Source organism: Haemaphysalis longicornis, unplaced genomic scaffold, assembly GCF_048455015.1.
Source record: "Haemaphysalis longicornis isolate Haplotype H1 unplaced genomic scaffold, Haemaphysalis longicornis Haplotype H1 scaffold_1, whole genome shotgun sequence".
NCBI lineage: Eukaryota > Metazoa > Arthropoda > Arachnida > Ixodida > Ixodidae > Haemaphysalis > Haemaphysalis longicornis.
This window is the reverse complement of record NW_027526203.1, coordinates 437500251-437515982: the sequence shown is the minus strand read 5'-3', so window position 1 is coordinate 437515982 and position 15732 is coordinate 437500251. Positions and strand designations below refer to the sequence as shown.

General features: G+C 45.3%; 1 protein-coding gene across 10 annotated transcripts in view; it reads left to right on the top strand.

Moving 5' to 3' along the window:
- LOC144155800 (oxysterol-binding protein-related protein 6-like) overlaps positions 1–15732 on the top strand; it is a 149013-nt gene that overhangs the window by 93081 nt on the left and 40200 nt on the right. For all 10 annotated transcript variants that reach the window (XM_077687471.1, XM_077687476.1, XM_077687469.1 and 7 more), the window contains 5 exons: positions 5858–5992; positions 9369–9463; positions 11211–11465; positions 13994–14177; positions 14280–14419. In XM_077687471.1, coding sequence (XP_077543597.1) covers positions 5858–5992; positions 9369–9463; positions 11211–11465; positions 13994–14177; positions 14280–14419 — 809 coding nt within the window. The remainder of the gene's footprint in view (positions 1–5857; positions 5993–9368; positions 9464–11210; positions 11466–13993; positions 14178–14279; positions 14420–15732) is intronic.

Here is a 15732-nt window from a genome sequence, read left to right as displayed (position 1 = left end):
AAAAAGTTCTTAATGAGGGAGAGATGCCTTGTGGCTGCCTCAGTGCTCCTGCCAATTGCCCTAATGGGACCTTTATTGGCTTGCGGACTTTAAAGGAAGGTACAAATGTTGGCGTAAATACCGACCCTGACGGGGAAGTCGTTGAACCTGAGCACACCGCCTGGGTTACAATTGTGGGCAGCTCTCATCCCCGAGTACTTTTAAAAGGGCACAAACAACAGAGTGCAAGCCCAACTGCCTCCCAAGTCGCCATGAGTGCACCGCCTGCACAGAAGTCGGTCTTGACAGGTCACAGTTATTCCGAAGCCACCAACAGTGCAGCACCTCCTGAGCACAAAAGTGGGCTACCTGAAGTGCATCCGAATGGACTCGCCGCAGATTTTTTGCATCGGGTGGGCAGCTCATCTGGTGCATCATCGGAGGGGAACACAGGAAGTTTGCTTGAGCAGAAGCTTTCCCAGCAGAAATTGACCCGGAATACAGCAGAAGCCCCTGGTCTGTTGTTGCTCAATGGCCTGAACAAAAATGGTATGCTCAATGTTGAACGCAGGAGGGAGGCTTCACCGAGCACAGGATGGTTTCATTTTACCAACGATTCCGCGAAAAGTGTGGATGGCCCGCGCTTTGCCGTACACGTTTCACCCGTTCCAAGCACCGAGACGGCGAGGCAGGATGCACCCCCGACCACTGGCCCAAAAGGGCTTCAGAAGTCGGGGCAGCCCAGAGCATTGGCAGGTGCAGATGCTGGCAGAGCAAAGCAGGGTAGAGAGCCTTGTGGCAAGGGAGCCATGACTGTGCCAGGCCGGCTGTCTACAAAAGGTGAAGCCAATGACGAGTGTGTTGAAGAGGGCGCTGACACTGTGCCAGCAACTTTGAAGAGTGCCCACCTCGAAGGTGCTACCTATCTTCCGCGACTGTCCCGCAGCGGCCTCATGGCCGAGAAGAGCCATCAGTCTGGCCAGAGTTCGAGCCAGTACTGCACAGCATGGGCGGAGCAGACTGGAACGGAGTTCAAGGACAGCGTGCACACATTTGTCTTTTTGCACTCGGACAGCAGCTGCTCTGAGGAGCTGCGGTGTTTCCCGTCTGAAGTGGCAGCAGAGTCTCAGTCTCTGCGTGGCTCTTCCGGGGGCGGACCAACCGTGGGCTGTAAGAACAGGCCACCGAGCTGAGCAGTCGCCTCGTAGCTACTAAAGCACTGTCAGTTTCAATCCTTGTTCAACATTGGTAAATTGTTTTTACAATTCTCCTTCAGCTAAATAAATGCTTTGAATGCTCTTTGCTGTCCAAGAACATCTTTGTACATTAGTGTGCAGTAATGCATGACACAAAGTGTATTGAAAGCTGCTTCTGGATCTTCTTTCTACCTCACCTTCTCCCCATCTCCGTTAAGTGGGACAGGTAGCATGACTAGAATAACACCGCATCACCCGCCTTTGTGAGACAAATTCAGCTTTAAAAAAAAGGATCTTTGGCCTTTTATTTTCTTTCGTTGATTTGTAAAAATTAGCATAAAATCTTACTAACCATATTTTTGTGGGTCTTGGATGAGTTGCTTGCATAAGACTATTCCTGACTGGTTATGTGACGCATGGTTAGCAGACCTGAGTGATCAAGACTTGGGGCCTTCAAGCTGTGTAAGTGTTCTTAGTAGAAAATTTGCAATGTTTTGTGTGTTCCCGGAAATTGAGAGCATGTTTCACTGACAGGCATCATCAAAATGACCCTGCACATTTTCAACCTGGTGTGCTTTGGTACAAGCTGATAGTTATAGTTTCATTTGTTACTTATATGTAGTGTCCTTAGTTTTCAGGTGAAATGTTTTTGAGGGAACTGAAAACCAAGGACAGTAAATATAGTATGTGTTCTGTGTAGAACCAGTGATCTGTCTATGAGCCGTGCTCACCTCCAGCAGTCACCAATGGCCCTAGAAGTGCTGTAAACGACAGGATACAGTGAAGACAGACACAACCTTGCACTCCTCATAACAATGTCGTGAGCCACGGCTATGGTGTTGGTTTCGCCAGAGTCCTTCAATGCTTTACTGGTCATGAAACTGTTCCGTAACTCAATGGGAGAGCTTCATATGCTGCGTTTGGCCACCGCGCGGTGGCGCTACCATCTCACTGAGGTCACTCCTCGGGCGGAGTTGCACTGGCTCGAACGTCGGAGACGCGGCGAGTAGTGTTTGTTTTGTGCGGGAAAAAAATGTAACGTGTATCTCGCGCTGTTGTGATGAGACATAAGTAGTGCAACGACGATGCCGAACACGTGTTGCATCCCGGGATGTCGTTCCTCGTACAACGATACAACAGAAAATGTTTCCTTGTTCTGTTGACCAAGCGACGGGGAGCTGCGTGAGAAATGGAGGCACGCCATTCCAAGGCAAGAAACGGGAGATTTCTGCTTCAACTATAAGTGTGTGACAGTATGTGGAAATGCACTGTGTGTGAGAAGGAAAAAGCAATGTACCCTTTTGAGAGCATCCTGGACCTACAGTTGTACAAGGATAACTTAAAGACGGATTTTTGTCATATCAGTCAGGTAGTAGCGGTGCTTCATTGCCTGTTAGCAAACTTGTATTACCTTGCGTTCAAGCTCGCGTGTAAAAAAAGCTTTGGGACGTCCTTGTGCTTTCACTTTTCATATTTCCGCGAATTATCCCTTAAGTTTCCTTTTGTTTGTTTTGTAACCGCGCGTAACCACTTCCGGTTTTCTTATCTGGCGTTTCAACGGGAGCGCCCGTTTGCTCTTTTTGTCGTACGTCCCGTCGGGCAATATTGTTTGACATGGAAAGAGTGTCACCTTGTCGCTAACTCGATTTTTGTTCCTTCGACAATGTTCTCGATCCTATTTCCATGGATCTGAAATTAATATTGTTCTGAGAGTAATGCATGCATAGCAAGTGCAGCGGAACTCACTTTATCGACGTTCATCTGTGCACGTCACAGTGTGGACTGCTTCTTCAACGTTAAACTTCATTCAGAAAAGCTTTGCGTCGTTTTTGGCTACGTGGCAATTATCTGTTTCCTCCGTGTGCTGCACATCGCAGCGCGAAGTAAATTTTTGTACGCTGGACCACGCTCTTTTGTCTCCCTTTGTAATATTGAAATTTTTTGTTGCGTGTGATAAAATCAGCTTTATTGTTCTTTTCTCCCTTCCTTTTTTTGCAAGGATTCCAAAGCGTGGAAGCGGAAAGACACACGGTGCAACATATATCTCTTCGTGTTTTAATCCTTCGCGTTTCTGCAGCGTATTTAGATGTTCTCAAGTATGTACCCACTCATCGAAACGACAATACTATTGGGCTATTTCTTTTAGCGTTCTGTGCATTGCAGAGCAATAAGTGGATTCCTTAAGCGTAGTAACGCGTATTTGGTTTATTTCGGATTTTTTTATTGTATTATCGAAATGACCGCAGTAGTCCGTGACTACAGAGCTACCGTATGTGGGGAATTTACAACTTTTGCTTTAAGAAAAGAAGCAACAGAGATTTGAAAATCTGTAAACGCGACAGCACAGCACTTGTGCCAGAGGACGCAGAAGCGGTTGCCGTTCGCGGCCGAAGTCTACGGTAATTTACTTCGAAAAATAAAACCCCATTGAAGGCAGGTATATACACAATGACTGGACTATTCATCGCTATCTACTACGATAAAAAGCACACTTAATCAGCACGCAGAGACCAAAGGAAGCGAGCGTTTGCACGCCAAGACCTGGCCAATATGCCGCACGCCCGGCGGCTGGATGCCCTTCGTGCGGCGGTGGCGCCTGTAGCAGCGCCCGCGGTCCCTATATGAAGTGAGCGCCGAAGTTTTGTGACCAGTAAAGCATTGAAAGACTCTGGTTTCGCCGTGGCAAGTGGAAATAATATGGGGGCCTGAGTAGGGCCAAGCACATAACATGGGTGCAGAAATTCCGGTTATGGTGCTCGGGCATTTTTCTCACTATCAAGCAACCTACTAGCAAGTCTAGATGAATGGGCTGTGGTCACTATTTTCAGGCCTAAAGTAGTGAAAGGCAACATTTTCAGGTGGCCGAAATCCACACACTAGGTTGGAATTGACTAGTTTCTTCCTACAGTTGTTCAGAAGGTACGGTACATAAAACTTGTTTGTAGAACACTGTAGTTGTGTTGTCAACTCGGAAATTCCTCGGTGCACCTTGATGTAATGCGAACACGTAGGCAGGAATAAAAACTGAGAATTTGGTTCCTCCAGGGGAAGTGCAGGTCAAGTAGAACATTTATGATTGTCCTGACAAGTTTTGTGAATCTGCAGATATGGTGGTCTAATTGAGACACGGCATGACTGTTTCTTTTGTGGGAGCGTGAGTGGATGGGTGGAGCAGCCCATTAACTCGTTTGTTGTTCGCAGTGCTGCAAACAGCCAATTTATCTGTAATTAATTTTAACTTAATTTATCTTAGAACAGAGGCAAGGTGAAATTGTCATGGGAAGGGCTTGAGGCGAATAATTTGCGGATGTAAGAAATATGAACTTGTTCTCTACACAATACTCTTTGTATAAATATTCAATTTGCCTTCTGTACTTCACTTAAGCCACCTAAGAGAGTCGCAAGGTCAAATGTAAGAAAGCGGACCTTGAATAACTTTTTCGCTAGTATATAAAAAGCAAAATAAAAACAGACAAGACAGCTCATCGCTAAACGACATCTCCTTTATTGTTGCGCTTTGAGAAATGTTGGGCCTCTTGATTTACCCAGTTTGTTAATACTAGTTGTTATACTTCAATATCTCCCTTGGCTATTTTTGTAAGTTTTCTGTGCTTAGTGCAAAGTTGCACTCTGCAGTGTTCTCCCAGACAACTGCTCTCGTTACATCAATTCATCAAGTTTTACATTTTGCTTTTCAGGAGTCTATGAAATGAAGTATGCATGCAAGAGTAAGAGGACAGAGGTTCAAAGACATAGTGATATTGAGGACATAGCAATTCCAGGTGGTTTTGGGGAAATTAGAGCACTCTATCCCCTCTCTCTTCTTTTCCCCCCTCCTGTACCTGTGTTGGCGCAGTGAGGGGTACATTGTGGGTCAGTAAAAACAGGGTTGCTGTCCTCTTCCTACATATATGTCTGAGTTAATTCTTTGTATTTTGTTGTTGTTGTTGTACTGCACTCTCTTTCCCCAAATATTGATTCTTGATTTAGGTTCTGTAAGTATTTGCTTTTTGTTTACCTTTGAATTAAAAATGGGCTGTTTAAAACTACCAGTACTTGTAATACCACCACCTTGGTGGTGTTGTGCTGGGCTGTGAGGTGCTTTTTTTGTTGTCTAGTCATTTAATGGAATAGTTTTTGTGGCATTTAAAACAAGTAAAAAAATTGAAATTGCTTTAGTCCTGTTTAAAGCTAGGCCTCTGCATGAGCTGTGTTCTCTTTTTTCATTTGGTTTATGCTTTTTAATGTTAAACATGCATGCTGTAGCAGCTATGCATCCCAGCACTAATTTTAAACTGAAATTATTTGTGTTTTTTGGAGTATCCTTATTCAAGTTTTGTTTCAATTTAGGGCAACCTGTAGCTTGTAGAGGGCAACTTGTAAAGGGCACTGGTCTTTGAAAAATTCCTGTTGCTTATTATCATAGTTTCCACAGTCCATTTCTGTGCAAGTGATCATTTTTAATCATCAACAGCTCTAATGGTTAAAAAAAAAAGAGAGGGACAGGTGCTGAAGAAGGCACTAACTAAAACGTAATAGCTTTATTGGCATAAAAACTGTTCAGTATGCATGCCATCATGTTGAGAGGCCTGTCAAAATATACAGAATACCGTGAGCACTTTTTAGTGTAGTAGTACTAGCCACCCTGATAGAGGGTTTTTGTTATTGTCTTTTTCCTGCAGGCTTTGAGCTCAGCAGTTTGTCTTCAACCTTGCTGCTTGAGAACTCGCGACTGATCCGCAGTCCATTGAATCAGCAGCAGAGCCGGGTGGCTGCTTGGATCTTGGACTCGTCAGCCATTGACCATGGAAACAAAGGTGCCTGCTCTTTTTTGATTCGGAAGCATTAGTTGACTCAGTGGGTCAAAACTCCAGCATCCTTGCTTCGTAACCGAGAGATCTCAGACAGTATGGCTGGTGGCACTAAGAGAATAAAAGTAAAGTGATCGAGTTGCAAAGAATAGTATTTGTTAATTTAGTTCTGGGTGAGAATCGAACCCACGACCTCCGGTATGCAAGATGAACACGCATCCCAGACACCACCACAGCTTGGTGGTTCAGAATCAGGATCTGATTGAGTCATTGAGTTTGATGGTTCTGACGTTATGCACAAAGCAGTAAATGATCAAATTGCACTTATCAGAACCTTTTGCATGTAATTTTTGCCTTCAGTTACGTAAATGATGTTTTGATAACTCAGTTGGTGTTAACTTTAAAGAATTGACATTTGTTTTGAAATTGTACAACGGTCTATTTGGGCATAGTGATTCGATTCTTATTTTATGCCATCTTATCAGTAGAGGGACCAGATGAAATGTCGTTGCTTACAGCACAGAAAAAATATTCCTTTGTAGAAGGTAAACACCTTCAAGGGCCACTAAAAGGCCGAGTAACTTTTTGCGTTGACTGAAAGATCAGCCCCTTGTCCACTAGTGGTAAGTAGGTATGGTAGGCTCTTGCTTTCCCCTGCATGTACCTTTTGACCTTGAACAAACCCCTGAACAAAAAAAAAAAAAAAAAAAAGACTCGCCGCGGTGGCTCAGTGGCTAAGGCGTTGCGCTGCTGAGCACGAGGTCGCGGGTTCGATTCCCGGCCACGGCGGCCGCTTTTCTGATGGAGGCGAAAAGCAAAAACGCCCGTGTGTACGAGATTTCGGCGCACGTTAAAGGGGCACTGACACAAAATTTTGAAGGCGAGATAACTTCGGAGATAGATTGGTGGGAACACATATACATCATCTGCAAAATATCAGCGGTGAATACAGCCTAGAACATATTTAAAATCAATTTTGAAGTGTGCGAAACGCAACCGAGCGGCCAGCAGAGGACCACGCGCAAGTGTAAATAAACAACATCCAAACACGTCACGAGTTTGTGTTTGCCGCTTCCGCACTGCCGGCTCGCCGCTCCAATCGGAGGGCCGGAGGGCGGAGCTTCTGCTCTCGAGAACGAACGACCCGATCGTTGGCGGCGGAGGCGCCGTGATTTCGTCAGCTCATCGGGCAGCTGGCCGCGACCAAAGTTCTACAGCGATTCCAGGCACTCTGTTTCTATTACTGTTTATTACCATTGGATGTGGAAACGCGCCGGAGGCACGAAAAGCCCACTGAGCAAGCCGCACGGTCGCTGTGCAGGCGGCGTCCACGGCCGCGAAGTGGCCCTCGCCGGCGCAGGTAGCTCGAGTGATAGCTTGTTACCGCTGCACGAAATTGTCCCCAAGTCCCGACCATGGTGGCTTACATGAGAAAGGAGTTAATGATGCCATGGCGGGTTGCATTAAAAATTGTCATCTGCACCGCTTACGAGAGCGGCACTCGAATATCCGCCGCAGTGCTAAGCCGAACACATCTGTAGGCGGACCTGTATGCAGACCGGCCGGCTGCTCTCAGCGCGCGTCTTGCCACCCACCGTCTCGAGCGTCGCGCGTCGTTCGTTAGCCGCGGTAGCATTTGCACTCGCAGCGCCTGCGTCACATCCACGGTCGCTTTTTAATTAGGCGCCTCACGAGATCAGTACGGGGGGGCATTCGCAGAAACTGCCGTCGATGCGGATTCGACAGTGCTACGGCGGCTCTGCTCTGTAACTGTGATATCCCTCCGACGGTCACGTGGTCAGCTTTGTTCACACAAAATCCACAAAATCCATCGTTTCGCGGCACTCGCTGAAACCGAAACTGCGACTGGCCGCATTGAAAATGCCTCTAATTAAACAACCGTCGCACGCTGAAGCAAATGAGGTTTCTACAGGTTATAAGTAGGTCACTAGCTACTTATCGCAACAAAAAAAACAAGATGCAAAATTTTTGTGTCAGTGCCCCTTTAAAGATCCCCAGGTGGTCAAAATTAATCCGGAGCCCTCCACTACGGCGCGCCTCATCGCCTGCGTTGCGTCGGCGCGTTAAACCCAACAATCAATCAATCAATCAATTTTTTGACCGCATTTGTTTCACAAGGTGAAACATTGCAGGGAAATTGAAACTGAAACAGCCTACTGCCTGTTGACCTGACAATGTTTATTTCAGAAGAACGCTTAGGCAAGCTCCACAAGTGTCATTCCACCCTTCACGATTTGTGATGTTGCATATTGTAGTGCGAGAAAGCGTATGGAGCTGAGATACCTATTTTCACGCTTTTTTTCATTTTCTGTGTCAATAAGCAGCTGCTGCTACAAGTGGTATACAGTTGAACCTCGTTATAAGAGACATGGATGTAAGAGACAAATGGGTATAAGAGACACTATTTGCCCACATGGTTGGCTGCCCTATCTTTCCCATTAAATTGACCTCTTTTATAACAGACATCGGATGTAGAAGACAGTTGGTTATAAGGGACAAGTCATCCTTGAACTTTATTCAACAATCTCGTTTGTAACAGACATTTTAGCTTCAGATGCAGTGCCACCAGTCACTAATTGCAGTTGCTTCCATTGTGGAAACAGAGGTGGATGACAGACGCCTGCAGTCGCTATTTATTATAACTTCAGCAAACACACAGTGGTTTAGTCAGCTATGAAATGACGATGAGAAGCCCTGCCACTGGAAATGCAACTTACAGAAGTGGTTGAAGCTTACTGCCATCCATTGGAGCGCGACCGCACATGCGGGCTCTCCCACTCGCGTAGCTCTCAATCAAGAAGCATCCAGATGTTGAGTCCTGCAAGCGTAATGAATAGCCTGAGCACACAGCGGAAGAATCTGCGCGCTCTGGCTATTCATCAGGCTTGTGAACTCAACGTCTACGATTCATCTTCCACAAACAGTGAAAGAAAAAAAAAGGTTGTAGAATCGGTTGTAAAAGACAGTGTAAATACAGTCATGAAGCAAACAAAGATTCAGAACTGTTTCATAAATTCTGGGGGCCAAACATATATTAGAATGAATCTTTTGCAACATGCTGAAGCGTTCTTTTGAGCTTATTTTAGTCATACGGTGCCCACATTGAACTAGGGTCTGATTAGTGAGTGAAAACATGGTTCCCTGCTTATAAGAGACATCTCGTATAAGAGACAGAAACTGCTCCCCGGTACGTGTCTCTTATGAAGGGGTTCAACTGTAATTGTATTCACAACCCTTTAATCTACCGATATAGGCCATCTTGCTTTTACACTGTAGTGTCCTTGTAATGGCAGGCCACTTATTGTAAGCTAGCAAATGCAGTTGGAGTATGCACATGACAGTTTTTTGGTTTCTGTCGCAGATGCTTCAATGCTACAAGAAAAGTTATTTCATTTGGCCAACCTCCTGCAGCTGATTGAAAACAGTCCAAGCACAGTGTCCTCAAACTACCTGGAGGTGGGCTTTTCCTTTGTGACCAGCAGTGTATGGTGCACTGGGCGCTTCAGTTTCTTTTCCTTCTGGAAGGAATGCCTTGTTCATAAAACATTCAAAATGCTCTGCTGTCAATGATTCCAGTGTTAAAACTGCCCAATTCAGACAACTCTCAGGGATTATATTTGTCAGTTATGCCAGTGATAGAACAGTATGGCGATAGATGTCAAACCCTGGTACAAAGAATTCCGCTTTCATGAAATTTTTTCTATCATGACACATTTTCCAGTTTGCTGCACCATTTTCGATTTATTTGAAACTTCCAAAATCATACATCTCTAATATTGTGAATTTGGGCGCAGAGTCGTCATGGTAATATTGTTGGGTTTTTTTTTTTTCACTAACAGCTTTTGATGTCAGCACATGCAGTCACTGGCACTGCTGTTGTTTGATGGTGGTGATTATGTACTAACATCAACTTGGTACAGATAACATCAACCTGTAAAAAAAGCTCACTTGCTATCAAGTCACATCCAAGCCAAATTAGGTCAGAACTACATCTTAGGGCCAAGTATGTCGTAATGATGTTATGATTTTGTCATAAGTGGTTCTGTTTGTACAAAAGTACTTTGACTTTAAAGCAGACTTGTGTCACATGAAAAGCTTGAGCTTGAGCTTATTTTTAAGAGCGGAATGCAATGGCTGAGCAAAAACAGATGTAGATACGCCATTCACACTCGTAGAATATGGCGGCTCCAAACAATGCTCCACACTAGTAGACGACACCGCATTCATCGTCCATGCGTTCTGTGGTGGCTGCCACTGGGCGGGTTTGCTCCCAGCAGCGGTGAACGATGATGGAAACTTTGGTGTAAACTTGTCACTCCTCCATGGGACGCATTCATTGTGGCTGTATTGACTTATGATGATTTTCACATGCTATGCCCGCTGGTGGCTTTTTTGCTGTATGAGCTTTTTAACATTTTCGCATTAATAGAAAATTGCCTCAGTGGTTCAAGCACCATAAGGAGTTCATGCTGCAGCATTGCATCTTTGGTAGACAACAGCACTCGGGAGCTGCCAGTTTCAGCACCCGCTCTGCGGGCACATATTGTGCAAGAAACCTTTGTATGGGAATAGAGACAAGTGTAGCATTGTAGGTGGGGGATCACCTAGTGCCTGTCACATAGTGACACTGCTACCAAAAAAGGGAGCGAAAAGCCTCTTTCATGAATATTACTTAGAGGTAGACTGGTCACATTTTTTTTTTCCCAAGTTTAATTTGTTTGCAAAATACAGAACAATGAAGTTCTAGCCCATGAATATTGTTGTAGCATCGTTTGACTGAATAAGAGATGAAGACTGACGTGGCTTAGAATTTGTGGAAGTTGCTGAAAGCATATGAATATTAGGTAGTGACAAATAGGCTTTGGCTGCCAGTCTAGGGAGGAGTGGGACTGGCCAAAGTGTCGTTTCGCAAAAATTTGTATGGATTTGGCAGGTGCAGCTTGGCACAATGTGTGGAATGGAGTTAAAGAATTCTTACAATTACTTCCAATAGGCCAAATTGAGCAGTATGTTTCACTATGCCATCATTACCGTCACCAGTGATGGAAGTGTTTTTAGCAGTGGGTGGGGTGGGCAATGGTATTAAAGACTCTGCCGTACCCTGCTTTGCCCTCCGATGCACCAATTGTGAATAGAACAGAGCCCGGGATAATATCCCTACAAAATAATGCCCCCCGTGTCTTTGCATGGGGTATGTTTGCAGATTCCCGAGATGGAGCACGTAGTTGGAGGGCAGAAAAAAGACCGCAAGCGGTTCCACCTGAAACGCATTCGGCGTGGCAAGAAGGACTCTGACCCAGCCGTTGCTGGCAAAGGGGCTGCCAGCGGCAGCGGCAGCAGCGGTGGGGGGAAGCCACCACTCAACGTGGAGATCACAGTGTCGCAGGATTCAGCTGCTGCCAATGACATCTTTGCCAGCATGGACAATCTCACCGAGGCAAATCGCTCTGACAAGTCGGTAAGAAATGTCCTCAGCAGTCCATTGAAGCACTATGGTAGTTGCAACCAGCACTCCTGTGAACTACTTCATTAACATCAATTTTATTGAGACGGTGTGCTTGACAGCTCTGGTGCCTTGGAGAAAGGAATAGTTTCACATCCTTTTATGTGCACCATGTTGTCATTCCTTGTAGTAACTGCTGACACTTTGTTCCTTTTCTGTTTATTTTTTTAATTAACCCTTCACTAGTCGATTACTATGTTAACTTGTCAAGGGCTCTACGTCTTTTCATGGTCTGTGAAAAAGTTCACCGTGCATCATGTAATATCTAGAGCCTAACTATGTAGCTGTTGCCAAACTTGGCTCATAACTTATTGTAGCCCTTCAGTGGTAGGTGTAGCCATACCGAGATAGGGATGGTTATTATCATAGTTTGACTAGGAAGTCCTCATTCTAGATTCTTTGTGTAGGTGCACCTGTACCAGCAAAGCGATGGCCGGAACACAGCAATGCAAACTTGTGCTAGCAAGAGAGTATGCGCTTATATTTGGCTTTTTATGCCATGAAGGTGACAGTCTCGGCTCATTCCAAAAGCAGTCTCGAAGAGCAAAAGAAAATTAGGATTACTAGACCAGGGACGCCAAATTGTTGCTTTTATGGGACTTGAAGCACTTCATAATTCTAAGCATACCTCCCTCTCCACTTCTTCACTGGTCTTTTTTTTACTATAATTTACGGTAAAAGGGAAATTCCTAACTAAATGTTAATGTGCTTCTAATGGGAGAAATTGCTAATTCAAAACACAGAGGTGGCAGGGGTGGATGGGGGGGGGGGTGTTACTTAAAATTGCAAGTAGAGTCTAGGCATTGGTCAAGTACATGCTATAGTATTTCTTACCAGTGATGCATTCGAGTCTATAAATCCTTTCTGTGATGTATGCAAAATTACTTGAACTGGCGGCACTCATCTGAGGAGGTTCTCTGCTAAAATTGTACCCTTAACTAATGCTACTGCATATTGTGCCATGAAGGCCATTTCGGAAACTCAGGCCGTCCTGCTACAGCCAGCAGCACACTAGTATGGATTGCACTCAAATGCGGGCAGATAAGCTTGGTTCTTCAAGCTCTAACGATCATTTTCTTGCATGTGCATGGTCTGCAGCTTGTCAGGCGTCATTAACTTGTTTAGCACCCATTTGTTGCGTTTCATGATTAGGTGAGATTAAGCTCAAGCTTGTAAATTGCGGTGATTTTCCTATTAAATATGCTAGAAACTTAGGATTTTAACTACAAAAAAAGAGGTTTTTATAAGCATAGGCTGACTCATCTGAAATTGTTTTCACTTCAAACGAAAAATTGAAGTTTTCACTTGAAATGAAAAATGGAAGTTTAGTGAATGGATCACAGTGAATCAATGTTAGATGTTACAAAGCAGGCCTTGAATATTGTCAAAATAAAAGATAAACAGTATCATAAAATTTGAAGAAAAAAAAACAATGGTGACAATTTTTCGTCTTTCGAAGTATTTTTGCTACGAAATTAGCTTAAAGGGACCCAGAAAAGCCTTTTGTAAAAGTTACAAAAGGCCTTTATTGTCGCGTAGTACCAATATAGCGATGCAATGTCGTTGGAATTATTGACCTACATTCAGTATTACCTGTGCCAGAAGCAATTAAGTGCACCTCTCCCCCCTTGCCGATCGATTCCTCCTCCCTCTCTGCTTCTTTCAAAGCAGCTGCAAACACTGGGAATAGCCATGTGACATCGCGACGCTCGACTTCCGTTCTCCGCTAGCTACATTCCTGGCCTAGGCACGCGTCAATCGCTGCAGACCCGCCTTTGCCTCGGGATCGCGCAGGAAGGAGGAAGAGCAACCGGAAGCCAATAGCTAATGGCAGTGACGTTGCCGGCGACCGACGATCGGCCGAATCAGGGGGGCGCCTCGCCGTTGCGTCAGCCGCGGTCGGCGTTGCGTCAGCCGTGGTCGGCGTTGCGTCAGCCGCGGTCAGCTGAGAAAGGCGATCTTCAAAAATTGTTTACAAATTATCCGTACAACGTATGGGGCTCACACTTGGCTCAAAAATCCCCTGTTATGTGTTCTACCACCTGAATGCATTTGATTGCCACCTTCACAAAGCTTTTCTGGGTCCCTTTAACATATTGACGCATTCTAATGTTTTAATGATTGAAAGCTGACTGAACAACCATGTAATAATCTTCAACTCACTAACGAAACAAATTTGACTAGATAAATGAAAGGCACCTAGCTTAATTCAATAATGAAGTCCCCCCACCCTTTCCCTTTTTTTATTTTGGCATGTGAGGAGGTGAAAGGACAGCCCTGTGCTGCACCATTCTTGCACTCTTATTTTGCACGAATCTTACTGCCTTTGGGGAGTTCAAATGACCTTTCTGGGAGTACGGTTGCAGGAAGGCGTACTAAAATATTTGTTAAAAATGTCCAGTAAATGAGTGGGGCAAATGAATTTCTGGTGGTGCAGTGTTTTGTGCGCATCAGGTAACAGTTGTGATTCTCTTCAATGCCAGGACGGATCTGCCATGCTGTCGATTCGGGACATGGGCTACCTGAGCTGTTCGCACCCCTCGCTAGCGTCTGACGGGACACTGGTCGGTCCTGTACCTGACACTGCCTCCCTGGCTGCCTATTGCTCATACGACACAACGGCCGTCTTCAAGCACATGGAGCAGTTCCTCTCGCTTGCTAAAGAAGGTTTGTTCCAGTGACTTCTCGCCCAGTGCATGGGCCATTCGCTGCTTTCAGGCTGCATTGGCGTTGTGTGTGTTACCTTGCTGGTCTTTTCATTGGGTGCAGTGCACTCAGGACTGCGGACCATGCTTCGAAGCCTACAAACTGAGCGGGAGCGCCTCAAGCAGCATCTAGAGTCCGAGAGCACTGCCAGCTGTGGCACCAATGCGGCCTTGATTGCAAATCTGAAAAATGCGCTCACGCAGGTAAGTGGACTCGTCTTTTGTTATCGTGGAAAATGTTGCATTGCCTTAGTGGCAGTGTTGTTCGTGTAATTAGTGCCCACTCGCCCCTGTCGTGGCAGAATTATCAGTTGGATGACTCCTTGTGAAGGACAGGGCCAGCTCACTCCTTGCACGATCTTGCTCATCGGAAAAGAGAACAGTAAAGTAAGATGAAACATCATTCACCACTTCTCGAGAAGTGTCATGTCATGGTCATAAGGGACCAGGATGTGTCGTCCAGCAAAGGGCAGAAGTCCCCCTTCTCAAGATCAGCTTCGACATCTGTGAAGAGTGGACTCAGGAGGAGCATGCATGTGTGCCTGAGTTCAATGCACCCATCACCTGTCATGGTCTGTGCTAAAGGTACACTAAAGTGCATAGCTTGTATTCACTGGCAAGGCACGCATGCAGGCAACCATGTGAGTGCGCAGTCACTGTTTACGTCGGGCTCCGTGGGATGTCGGTACTTGTCCGTCGGTACTTGTTGGTACTTGTCGGCACATTGTGTGTGTTAAGACGTTCCAAACTTTACTCAACCAAACGCAAAGTAATGCCTCGACACTAATGTGAGTGCAATTAATAACGTCTCTGTTGACCCCACTGTTGAGAATCAGGTTGAAATGTAGCTGAGAATGCACGCCGCTGTTTTCTTTCTTCGCCGTGCGGGCGCAGTGGCACAAGACGCGCCATGTCCGTGGCATTTCGGCCATGTCCGTGGCCGTTTCTAATGTTGCCAAGCGAAGAAAGTGACAGCTAAACTTTTCCGTGAATACCACCTATAAGGAAGTTGGCCTGTATCGGTAGATTGGAGTGTTGTGAATACAAATAATACCACTCACAGCAGCAGTAGTTTCTTATTAACGCAGAATATGCAAAAATTGAGAAGACAATATTGCTTTCCCATACATTTTCCCACATTGCCATTTGTGGCATCACAAATCGCAAATGGTGAAATGAGATTGGTGGAGGTTGTCGAAGTGTTCTTCTGAAGCAAACACTGATCCAGGGACATGTAAGTGTAAAATAAATCTATGCGGAACTTCTACTGGTGATCTGCTTTTTAAAAGACACAAACCTGAGCTAGCAAACAGAAGATATAACTCCTCTACCCAGGCAGTAGGCTTTGTTTCAGTTTTAATTTCGTCGAAATGTTTCACCTCGCATTTACAAGCGAACTCAAAAGATGCATGCATGAGGATGAATGCAAGAGCCTACTATACCTACTGACCACCAGCAGTTGAACCTCGTTTTAACGAACACCGGTATAGCGAATTATCGGCTATAGCGAACTAAAT